At 35.2% G+C, this 13,558-nt stretch overlaps 1 protein-coding gene across 1 annotated transcript in view; it reads left to right on the forward strand.

The window, feature by feature from the left end:
- The first annotated feature begins 3,381 nt into the window (after positions 1 to 3,381).
- Positions 3,382 to 13,558, forward strand: part of LOC149779082 (uncharacterized) — a 35,131-nt gene continuing 24,954 nt past the window's right edge. Inside the window, exons 1-2 of the mRNA XM_089939633.1 lie at positions 3,382 to 4,237; positions 11,608 to 11,790. Coding sequence (XP_089795759.1) covers positions 11,689 to 11,790 — 102 coding nt within the window. The 5' untranslated portion in view covers positions 3,382 to 4,237; positions 11,608 to 11,688. The remainder of the gene's footprint in view (positions 4,238 to 11,607; positions 11,791 to 13,558) is intronic.

Raw genomic sequence — 13,558 nt, forward strand, 5'->3', positions numbered from 1 at the left:
TATCAAATAAATTCATTGATACATAGCCAATGAAATTGACCATACATATACAAATTACTCAATACAATTTAATAGAGAAATTTCTTCTCAGACACCAATTTACTTACAACTGACTTTAATGTTTTATGGAGTTTACAAAATGATAGTAAATAATAAGATAAGGTATAATACAATTATTTATAGTGAAAAATCCAGTTCATGGTAAAAATCATTTCACCGGCTTGGCTTTTGATAAGCACATACCATAAAACAACTCCTGCAGAAGCTAAACCTGTCTGTCAAAGTCACTCTCTTGTGCACTTAGATCAGAATGAGTATCTGGATGAGATTGAAGCTATTGTTTCTTTCAGCATGACTAACCGATTAATCCTAATCTCTTACCATGCAAACTGAGACCTGCAAAAAGAAAAGAAACCAGTGATACTGATGTACTTTTAACATTCAGTGAAAACAGAAGACTTTCTGAGGAGAAACTGTATGTGTATTGTCAAATGCATGAAGCTGCCACTTAATTTTAAGCTTCCCCCCCCCCTTTGTTAACTGAACCTAGAAATTTCAAGATATATACATAACACTGAAACATTTCATTTTATCACCCAAGTGTGAGATATGAATCTCTTATGTCAACTTCAGAGTGGGGTCATGAAGGTAGAAACTATGTCGGTGTGCTAAAACTTTCATTCTTTTTACCAAAATATAGCAAGAAATATGCCATATGCATCATTATTTCTAAGACCGTTCCACTGGTGACATTCAATATTCACAACAGTATGTTTATGTACGATTCCTCTGAATTCTATCTACTCCTGTGGAGTTAAATTACTTTAAAGAATACATGTTGACATGCTATGCAATTATTTAGGTGTGTCTGTATTGAAATGTGAATATTATTCATAAAAATAGGGGTGCAAAACCTTGACAGCTACAGAAAGTGCAAGACAATACATTATGGTTACCATTTTGTTCCCATATTTAGTAAGTTAAGTCCAAAATATGCTACTTTGTCATGATGTAAACAGTTCTCACATGGAGGTACAAGACACAGTTACCTCCCTCTCCAAAGAGCATTATACACAACACTAAGTGATATATGGAAAAAGGAAGGAGATATAATAAAGTTAATACATAAAAATTACTTAAATATACACAAAGAAACAAAAAGGTATAATAGATGTGGCTGACTGCACCATCAAAAATATATAAATTTTCCTTAAGGGGGCTGGGTCCAGTTTTTATGCACAAATTTAAGGGGGCAGGGTCCAGTTTTTATGTACAAATTTAATGCTGCAATCAGTGACCTAGTATAAAACATCATAACAATTCAAATACACAAGTGAGGTCAAAAAGGTCCATATTTTAGATACCTATATTAAAACAAAGCATAAGAATAGTATTCACTTGACCAGAGAAGTCGCCGAGTGGTCTAAAGCGCTCTTCGTTACGGATCACTGCCATCTCACCTCTGTCTGCGGCGGTTCGAGTCTAAGATTCAGCCAATGTGGGCATGTGAGAAAGCTTGCCAGTAGCTTCTCGTGGGTCGGTGGTTCTTTCCGGGGTTTTCCGGGTTCTTCCTCCACCATTAATACTGGCCGCCATGTATAGCCTATCGTGCTGAAAAATGGCGTTAAACCCCACAACAACAACAACAACCAGAGAAGTCAATGGCAGTTCACAGCAGAAGAGGTTTATGCACCCCAACCCCTATTTTATACATGCATTTTTCACATCCAAATGCCATTTTTGATAGCATGTGGTGCTCACAGTGCAAACGCAAGCCCTTTCCCTGGATGAACATTTTGAAAAACATTGTCTACTAAATAGTTTGATGCGATTCAGAATAGTTGTCATCCAAGCCGTTTTTGAAATCCTCTAGTTGCCTTGAACCCACGTGTCTACTTCTATGGGAGGCTAGCTCTTCTTCCTAGCCAACTATTGGTATTTCACTGCATTATTTACATTGTGAATCATGATTGACTGCATTTCTTGAAAGATTTCAAATTGTTTGCAACCTACAATGTTTTTGGTCTTTGTTTACCACCATAGTATCAGTACAAAATCAAAATTCCTTTACATTGTTTCATGAATGTCAAGAAGAGATCTGCAAGTTATACATTTTAGAAGGGAATGACAGAAATGCTATGTTAGGTGTCAGTGACAAAAGTGAAAAGTTTCTATAAACTCTTCTAGCAAACTTAGAGAAATCACACATTTAAGTAAATCATGTGCTTTAGAAGTACTCTTAGACTGATATAAAAGAAGTGGTTCCTAACTTTTCATTATCATTCTGGAGATGCTAATAGCAGCATCAGTGTTGTGTCAGTGTGTGTTGGGGGGGGGGGGTAATCGCAACACAAATCTAGCTAGTCTGGAGAAGTCAAAGTTTAATCAATTAACATTAGACAATGCTGGAATATTGACATACCGATGTGTGGGACCCTAAAACTTACAAAGTGACATATCAAATAAATTCATTGATACATAGCCAATGAAATTGACCATACATATACAAATTACTCAATACAATTTAATAGAGAAATTTCTTCTCAGACACCAATTTACTTACAACTGACTTTAATGTTTTCTGGAGTTTACAAAATGATAGTAAATAATAAAATAAGGTATAGAACAAATATTTATAGTAGGAACTGATTGGGTTCCACTTTAACCATAGACATTTCCGGCGAAATATTTTTAATAATTGTTCTGTAAATTACTGAGTCATGATTCATCTGAGCTGTTTTTGTTTCGCAGATAAAGCCGAGGAAGTTCCAAATGCAACAATTTGCTACTCCCTAGTACAGACTGTGATTCACTTCATCTAGAATTTTCTTCTTTGGAAGTGTGTAGTACGTGCCTTATGTCAGAACATCTTCTGCGTAGTTTATAATATAACACACCATCTAGAATTTTCGTCGTACGTGCTTAGTATATAATCGTCCAGTTGGTGGATTTTCCTAACACTTTGGACTTGAACAAATCTAGCTAGTCTGGAGAAGTCAAAGTTTAATCAATTAACATTAGACAATGCTGGAATATTGACATACCGATGTGTGGGACCCTAAAACTTACAAAGTGACATATCAAATAAATTCATTGATACATAGCCAATGAAATTGACCATACATATACAAATTACTCAATACAATTTAATAGAGAAATTTCTTCTCAGACACCAATTTACTTACAACTGACTTTAATGTTTTCTGGAGTTTACAAAATGATAGTAAATAATAAAATAAGGTATAGAACAAATATTTATAGTAGGAACTGATTGGGTTCCACTTTAACCATAGACATTTCCGGCGAAATATTTTTAATAATTGTTCTGTAAATTACTGAGTCATGATTCATCTGAGCTGTTTTTGTTTCGCAGATAAAGCCGAGGAAGTTCCAAATGCAACAATTTGCTACTCCCTAGTACAGACTGTGATTCACTTCATCTAGAATTTTCTTCTTTGGAAGTGTGTAGTACGTGCCTTATGTCAGAACATCTTCTGCGTAGTTTATAATATAACACACCATCTAGAATTTTCGTCGTACGTGCTTAGTATATAATCGTCCAGTTGGTGGATTTTCCTAACACTTTGGACTTGAACAAATCTAGCTAGTCTGGAGAAGTCAAAGTTTAATCAATTAACATTAGACAATGCTGGAATATTGATATACTGATGTGTGGGACCCTAAAGCTTACAAAGTGACATATCAAATAAATTCATTGATACATAGCCAATGAAATTGACCATACATATACAAATTACTCAGTACAATTTAATAGAGAAATTTCTTCTCAGACACCAATTTACTTGCAACTGACTTTAATGTTTTCTGGAGTTTACAAAATGATAGTAGATAATAAGATAAGGTATAGAACAAATATTTATAGTAGGAACTGATTGGGTTCCACTTTAGCCATAGACATTTCCGGCGAAATATTTTTAATAATTGTTCTGTAAATTACTGAGTCATCATCTGAGCTGTTTTTGTTTCGCAGATAAAGCCGAGGAAGTTCCAAATGCAACAATTTGCTACTCCCTAGTACAGACTGTGATTCACTACATCTAGAATTTTCTTCGTTGGAAATGTGTACTACGTGCCTTATGTCAGAACATCTTCTGCGTAGTTTATAATATAACACACCATCTAGAATTTTCGTCGTACGTGCTTAGTATATAATCGTCCAGTTGGTGGATTTTCCTAACACTTTGGACTTGAACAGCATCGGCGCATTTGCGTGTGGGTGAGTAGTCATTTGAATTATCTTTGTTTCTGACAGCATATTATATGATCATTTTGAATGATGTCTCTTTTCTTTTATTTTGAGATATTAGATGGGAACCTGCTAATGCATCGTGCACGTTGCAGTCGCCGCCCCATTTTTTTTTAGTGTGCAGCAGTTTGTTATTGTTATGTGATATTTTGGGGATGTCCATATTTTCCCAATTGTATGCCGCATACCAGACATGTTTTAGCTTATCCGTTAGATGCGTCTGTTTTGTTTATTTTAATAGATCTGTAATATTCAAGAAACAATTTTCTAAACATCATAGATGCCATATTCCTCCTTGATACTGTGTATGTATTTGCTTCGTCCGCATCTGAAGGTTGTGTCGTTCGCAGCAGAGGTGTACTTCGCATGCATTATTTATTTAATGGCATTATATCTGCACCTAATTCCAACAGTTCACTGATTCTTCATATCCTTTCCATTTCAAGAATACATTCATTTATCTGTTCATTTAATATATGGATCTTGAAATTTGGTTATGTCATGGTGTTTATCGTGAATATATAACCTTTCTTTATTAAAACAGGCCACCAGTGTACTCTCCTTCACGTATTCCTGTTATTAAGCTGTAGAATTGCTTACAATTGCTAGCATGATTTTAAATATTTCCTTGGTAAAGTTAGTAAGGTACACGTTTGCGATAGTTATTGTACCTGTCGAAAGTCTGCCTATTTTGCCCATATAAGTGTTCCAAATATATAAACTAACAGGCTGATCTCCTTTTCTTCTGGTTTCATCATTGTCGAGCTGAGTTAAGTATATTAATCTCTGATATGTGTTGTATAAATTAATTACCTTTAGTAAGCTGCAAACCAATTTTCTGATTTCACTTTAAGTGAAATACTTACGCATTCTGGTCTTAAAGATTTATTTATAAACTTTCCACTATGGATGCGCTTCAGTCCGATTACGTTTTACTCTACACAATGTTTTACTTTTGCACAAAGTCCTTACTATGCCTGAGTAGATTTTACCAAAACACTTATTTCCTCTTCCAAATACATTGGTGAGTCACTCTCGGAATGCCGACAGGGTTATATCTGCTTCAGCGCCTTGAGGGTGGGGTTGGTTCTCAGTGTCGATCGGTCGATTGCTGTTGTTGTGTTTTAACGCCATTTTTGAGCACACGATAGGCTATAAATGGCAGCCAGTATTAATGGTGGAGGAAGAACCCAGGAAAACCTAGAAAGAACCACAGACCCACAAGAAGCTACTGGCAAGCTTTCTCACATACCCACATTGGCCAAATCCGAGACTCGAATCCACGCAGACAGGGGTGAGATGGCAGTGATCCGTAACAAAGCACGCTTTAGACCACTCGGCCACTCAGGGCCCCTCGGTCGAATGCATTTAAAATTATGGAAAGTGTCCACCATTTGCGTTAATGAGTGAGAAACCGCCAGGTTTCATACTCATCCCGTTGTTGATAAATAGCTAATTGACCAGTCCATCAAAAGCCCTTCTCTGGTTTTAAATTTAGTATTTACCAAACCTAAAATACTTTACAAGAGTCATTTTCTTGCACAAAGGTTTTTCTTATAAAATTTTTAATATGGGTGAAGCGGCTACGTACTAATCTATTTTTCTGACATACTCCGATCAGCTTTGTGTCTGAAATGTCAGATTCACAATCATGATTTTCAACACAGATTTTATTTAGATCATCCATTGGAGCTCCGTTTGCTAAAGCCGTATACAGCCTACAATACAGTACTTTCTATGAATTAATGGTTGTTTATTGTCAGATAGTTGGCCCACAATGATTTTCAATATTTTCACCTGTTAATGAAAGCAATTTACACATTTAGTTGCACAAATCATACATATTCATTTCATTCTTTTTCTTACCGTTTCGAGGTTGAAACAATATTATTTACTTCAGTTTATTTGTTACATTTAAAACAATATTGGCATGAATGTATTCAGGTTCAACAATTTACTGGATAGTAATCAAATATCCTGCGAGTAATAAACAAATCCAGTTTCTACCCTGCAGTAAATATGCATTAGGGTCTAATGTACCGAACACAGCGCAGAATCTGCGTTATCTTTGAATATTAGGGAAATTTATGACGGTTGATGACGTCCTCAACCGTTATTTCTACTCTCAAAACTTTGACTACATATTTCTGTTCTGGAAATTTAAATAAAATTATAAAATGATACAATCTGAAATACAAAGCAAGATAAACATTTTATGTTGTGAAATTACTTTCATCATGTTATTCAGCATATTTACTGCAGGGTAGAAACTGGTAGAATGTGCTACTTCCGTCTAGCCGATTTTGCTAGAAAAGGATTTGACCGTAGTGATGAAAATAAAGGTTAATTTGCCGGATTGGATTCAGGACATGGTCATTTAAGAGATATGCGTTGGTACGTTATTGACTTTTGAATGTATGTGTGTGGTTTTTCAATCTTCTTGTGATTCTGAAGTGATAAAAGACACGTGAGAAAAAGTCGAATCGAGCGAAGGGTTGTGGTCACGCTTATATTTCTTGTGTTTATTTATATTACCGATAAGGGGATTTCATATTGTCAGAGATTTCGCCGTACTTTATTGATAAAACGTCAGACTCCTGTGACTAAATATATAATAAGTAGTAATATTCCTGAATGGATGTTTGTGTGTCAAATATGTATAGCAGTGCACTAGACTAGAGAATATTGTACCATACTGAGTCAATTTCAACCACATTGGCCCGTTAAAAATCAAACCAGAATTTAAGATAGTACGCTAAAATTGTATCAACTGCAAACAACAATAATCTTCTCATCTTTCATTTAGTTACTGTATCCTGTCTGGGCTAAATTGGTAATCCATGTACATTAAACACCAAAATGCTACTCAATAAAGACGCCTCGTTATCTCTTTGTTTTATACTGAATCCCTGTTGGAACTTATCCCACTATAGCTGAAATAGTGTTTTAATATTTCTCACTTGACAATTGTAATTGTATGGACACAACACATGTTGATTGTAAGCACCAATTATGATAGTGTCTTCCATTTGTGAATGTAATAAGTCTCTGTTCCTGTGTATATGTGCATTTGTATTTGGTGTAAATAAAATAAATTCATGAAATTACACACCGAAGTACTGAGGACATGCTCGGTTGGAAAAAGGGTTGATTCTTCTTCCTTCTAAGAACAAATTTAATCAAGATAAAAGTAAAATCATGTATTAAAGAAAGGTCCCTGTTCACACACTTGGTGCTTGTTTCATGATTTCAAAACTCTTTTCCTTCAGAGTCGGTCAATTCAAGTAATTGAAAACTATCTGCCATTTTGTTGCTGAACATTGTATTGTCTCTTAGTTGTGTCATATTTGATAATTTTTGCTGCCACAGTTTGGCTCATGTCTCTGTTACTGTAGATTCCTTGACATCCTTACATTATATATTCCCACTTTCAAATTAATTTTCCTTCACTGAATCTTCCTTATGACATTACTTGCACAAGTAATTTAGTTAACTCCACTTATTCAAATAGAAAAGATCCCCTCATTTAACAACTACTTTACAAAAGTGGTCTTTGCATATATTTTGTCTTTTAAATGCAAATATTACCTGCAAAATTGTTTCATTTCAAATGCAGTATTGCACATTGAAGTTGATCATCTGTATACTCAGTTATTTTTAAAAAAAGATTCATTGCACTGTGATTTAATTATTTCATAAAAAGGTAAAGAAAACCAAAATAAGAACAGTGGTCCTGGCTTGAACAGCTAATACTCACTCTAGGGTAACAGACTCGAGGCAAATATGACATTAGTTAAATCAAACATTTTTATTGTGTTTTCTTTAATTTCAATTGTAGTATGCATGTAAATGTAATTTCATCTCATATTTAGTAATCAAAACTTGCTGTTATTGTGTACAAATGCTGGTAATTCAGAAGATGGCATTGGGATCTCAAAATAGAGTGATGTAATGATATATAAAGCAAAGAAATGCACATAGAATTTTTATACATGCAAACGCTGATAGTAGGATATGTACTATTTTCATTCAGAATCTGTGCAGGCCCTCCACTAACACATAAAGGTTCTTCCTTGCTACTAAATATTGAAGAATATGTTTGGACTGTTGTAGATATTTCAATCTGCTTGATATTACAATTAGCAAGTAAATGTTTTTGAAATATCACAAATTGATATTTTGATGAAATCGACGACTCTTAGTCATATTTTATGTTTAGATATTAGGGGTATACACTTGAGCAATGAACACGTGTCAGTGTGGCATTGTTAGCACACTGCCTTGTTCAAAGTTCAAAGTTTGCTCTTAACTTTCTCGGTTTTGGAGAAACCATGATACCAATGAACTGGACTGGTTCCATAAATAGCATATACCCAGCTATATTGTCAACAATCTTTCAACTGCACTTTTGAAAGTTTCATGTAATTTCACGGCACAACTGATTTATACAGAGTACGTGTTTACAAATGACAGACTCGCTGTTGCATCAAACAGATTTTTTGCATTGAACTTTCACAGTTGCATTAATCCTGCCATTAAACTAATGTTTCTCTTCATATTTTACTAGATTCATTCTCTCAGCTGTATAATTGATAGTTATGGGTATAAAGACTTTAGTACTGGCCGAGTGGTCTAAAGCGCTCTCCGTTACGGATCACTGCCATCTCACCTCTGTCTGCGTGGGTTCGAGTCTCGGATTCGGCCAATCTGGATATGTGAGAAAGCTTGCCAGTAGCTTCTCGAGGGTCGGTGGTTCTTTCCGGGGATTTCCCGGTTCCTTCCTCCACCATTAATACTGGCCGCCATGTATAGCCTATCGCGTGCTGAGAAATGGCGTTAAACCCTACAACAACAACAAGAACAACAACAACTTTAGTACTGGGTATTTTAATCAGATTTATCAATAAAGGCGTTAAAATGTTTTGTTACACAGTAAAGTGTAATGGGGCAAGAAAAACTGTTTATATTTATTGGTGCAATCAACCACATCTATTAGTATTATTATTTGGGGTTTTATATATGCAAATAATTGCTATGCATTAGCTTTCCACTTTCTATTTTGCCCCGTAACACTTTATGCTGTATTAAGGACTCGGTACAGTGGAGGTAACTGCTCTTTGCACCTCTTAACTAGAACTAGCTGCATCAGGATAAGGTAAGATATTCTTGATATGGGAATAGGGATTTTAATGTATTTTTTGATCTTTTTTTCTCTTGGTGTCAGACTCTGCACTGATATTTTAATGAACAGTGTTTACATTTCAGTACTAAAAGACAAACATGATTACTTAGCCTGTCGTCATTCATTCTTGAAAGTAATTTAACTCCACTGGAATAGATGCACCTCAAAGAAGCATAATTTAACATACCGTTATTAAAGACGAATGCCAGGAATGGATTAATCTTGCAACTAGTGAGGCATATGGCAGTTTTAGCACATCAACTTAGGTTTTTCCTTTACGACTCCACTGTATTGTTGGCATTAGATATTTGTATCTCACACGTGAGAGATAATAAGAAATGGATCAATCTACCTTGCAAAGTATCAGTTATCACAGGGGGAGAAGCTTAGAAGTTAAACATAGTATTTCCTATGAGGTTTATGCCACATGTATGTTCCTTGTTAGATGATGTGTTTACAGTCCTGTAAAATGAACTCGCAAATAATTTTATGTTACTTCACTTCTTCTGGCTGGTGTATCGGCTTTTTAGTACCAACAAATTTACTTTCTCATCAAAATATATCTTGATAGTTAGAGCTGAAGTTGTTGAAAGAGAGGATCATTCTTTACTATCAGTATACAAATTGTCCTAGCCAAACTTAGAGTTAATCTGCCATTCATAACTGCATTTTAAGGTATATGCCCTGTCTTATATTGATTTTAACAAGAAATTCATTTTCACAATCATGGTTTTTAAACATGCCAATTTAAAGAGCTTGATAGAGTGAAAAATACATTTTTTCCATTAAATTGTCATGTGTTCACTGAGTATCTATCAACAGTTCATCAATACACTTTTTCTTTTCCTTTCGCATGTCTCAATTTGCATGGAAAAGTATTAGGATTAATCGATCAATTATTTAGATAGAAGCACCAGCTTGAACCTCATCCAGTAACATATCCTGGATCAATGGGCTGAGTAAGCTTCCTCAAGAGTTATTTTATAGTATGTACTTACTAGAAGCCGAGGAGCTGTAATGCTTCTAATCCTGAACTGAAAAGTTTCCTGTGTCAATACTTGTCCTGTAACATATTTTACCTTCACTTTCTAAACTTCAGCAATCTTTAAAGTCAGTTGTACATGAATAGTAGTTTGAGAAGAAATTTCTCAGTTCTCTCTATGAAGTATAAATATATGTATGGTCAATGTCAGTGGCCATTTATGATTGGATTTATTTGAGCTATCATTCTGTGAGCTTTGCAGGTCCCACACAGTAGTATATCAATGTTCAAGTACAGTACTTCTGAGGATGATTTATTTTTAAACTTTTAATCAAATGAGCAATGTTCATTTACATATGATGATGATTTGTTTGTAGACTTTTAATCAAGCAGGACTCGGGGTGATGTTTAATTATACGCTTCAGATGTGTGTTAACAGAAGAACTGCACTGGTTAAATGACAATGCCAAACCAGACATATTGACCTTGGGGTTGAGTTAAAGGCTATTGCTCACATTTGCCTGCTATTATTTTTTAGCTTTATATTAACACAGTGACTTGCACATATACAGTCCAAATTTTACCTGAACTTGTATTTAGTTGTCTCCTGATGAACAAGCGGATAGGCGGTGCTCTGTCATTGATTTTAAAGTCCATGGTCTTGACTTGGATCGTTCATTGTACTGGTTTGCACGGTTTGCAAGCATGATAGCACAAATATGAACCGATTGGTATCAAAGACCGATTTAGGCATATGTTAGTTACTTGATGCACTGGGAGAACGTATTTTGAACAATTAACTGGACATTATTGACTGGAAAGGCTACCCATATTATTTTGAACAGTTCTTTGTCATGAGCAGGATTGTAATATATTGGTAACATATTTGCTGGTAAACTAGTGACATCATTACAAATTTCCTGTTTGAAACTTTGATAGCTCAAGTGTTTCATGGTCTTTGGCGAGCTTGTTTTATTTTCCAAACAATATATCCACGATCGTCACCGTTGTTTATTTCTGTTTAGTGTCTTCTTACATCATTTTCAAAACATTTTTCCCACCATGGGCAGCTGTAGTTTATTCCAGTCAGTGGTTTCCAATTTTTGCATGTTTCTTTTTACTTTGTATTCTTAGAAACTCAATTAAAAAGCTTGTGCACTCTTATGGCCATTTCAGTTTTGAAGTCCACGAGAATACCAACCCACGGAAATTTGGGTGTTGTAACAAGGGAGCACACCTATAACTTGAAGAAGGAAAATGTCAGCAGATGATAAGGATCACAAGAAAGGAGCGCAAGATGATGGAGAATGCGGGCAACTAAAGCAAACAGTCAGCAATCCAGATTCAGTTCAGAGTCAGGTAACTCAATGCCGTCAAATAACACTTATAACCTGCATGCAGATGGAACCTTTTGGTTTATCAGATATGGTATATCTTGAGGAATTCCCTGAGGCCAATTCTGTGGCAAAAAGACACCTATGCAATAATTTTTCAGAAAATGAAAGGCATCACCTGTGCTCTCATGTGATGTTGCAATTGGAGCAAGATAAAGGATCAGACATGGGGATAATATATACTGAATTAATCTTTAATCAGTTTGCAGTATGTGAAATGGAAATCACTTTTAGTCGTATATGTACTTCACTGCCTCTCAGCCTACATTGTTAATAATTGGTACATGAAAGACAGGTAGATGTGGTAAGTGGACAAAATTTTAAGAATCGCAAAATGATAGCATTTAGCAAATACAGTTCATGTAAAGCAATTGAAGCCTGATACGTACACTAAATCGTTGTCGGGTACTGCGTTTCTGCTGATGCTGAGTGATGGCAAAGAAAACCTGACCACACATTCTGATGTGTGCAAACAGCAGCAATGATTAGGACATTTGTTTCTTATTTACACACTTCATTGCTTGTCTCTATAAAGTTATATGACTGTTTCAAGCAACAGTTTGGCGAGGGTTTTGTAAGACTTATCCCTTGCGGAAGAGTAAGGGTTAAACCGCTCTGCATGCATATACATTACTTGTAGGTTCTTGGTTGGAGAATGCAATGCATTGTGCACACATTATGTATACAGTTATATCTGGAATCATTAAATTTGATGCGGAGATGCATCTTGGTGAGTGCTACATCCTCGTAGCAGATGTATACCACAATGTATCATATATCATTTCTCCTTGACGGTGGTTAAATTTTGTGTTCGAACTTTTCATGATTGAATCATTGGAACTAGATAATGATATACAACTCTGTTAGAACCACTCTAGTACAAGCAAGACATTGTCACCTACATTTGACATTTTATTGTTTATGTTAAGGTTTTAAAATTAGCTCATAATCTGATTTTTTGCATGCCGTCTACAGACTGTCATATCTTCAGTCAAGAAACTTGCTGAGGGAATGCAGCTTGATGATCTCTATTCCCGCATTGCAGAAATAGGTCATACTAGCCCATATTTTATGCTTCAATCACTTGAGTTATATGTTTGTGTTCATTTCTAATGCACTGATTATGCATGAATTATTAAATCTGTGATGATATGCATCTTTTGCAGTATTATGGCCTAACAACAAGCAAATTTGTCATGGCATATATTTCAATATACCTTAAGTATTCAGATTTAACTCACAACTCCAAGTAATTGTGATTTTGGGATGTAATGTTCATACTGTCCTACTTAGAACCTGAAATTTGTTGAAGAGATGCATCTTGGCAAGTAACACACCCTTGTTGCAAAAGAGAGTTCTTTTTCTACTAGCATTTCAAACTTAAATGGCTTTGCTGAAATATTTGGTTAAGTGTAATTTATTGTGTACTGTGTCTGATAGAATCATCAAATAGGTGGTTGCATCCCTGTTAGTGCCATACCATTTACAACCAAACAAGTATGCAGTGACCTACATTTTATGTTGTGTTTACATAATATTAATATTTACATATAGTTATGAGTATTTGCAGTTCTCCATGGTATGCATAGCCCGTTATGACCAATGCCATTGAAAGAAGGAAAATACGTGTTTATTATGCGGTCAAATTTCTCCTTCGAGTACGTTCCCCAATCACATTCATTAGGAATATTAGCCCTCCTAAAAGATGAAAATTCGTCTTTTTCTGTCTATAT

The sequence above is a fragment of the Sinohyriopsis cumingii genome, chromosome 17 (assembly GCF_028554795.1).
Source record: "Sinohyriopsis cumingii isolate HCF-2022 chromosome 17, ASM2855479v2, whole genome shotgun sequence".
NCBI classification, from domain to species: domain Eukaryota; kingdom Metazoa; phylum Mollusca; class Bivalvia; order Unionida; family Unionidae; genus Sinohyriopsis; species Sinohyriopsis cumingii.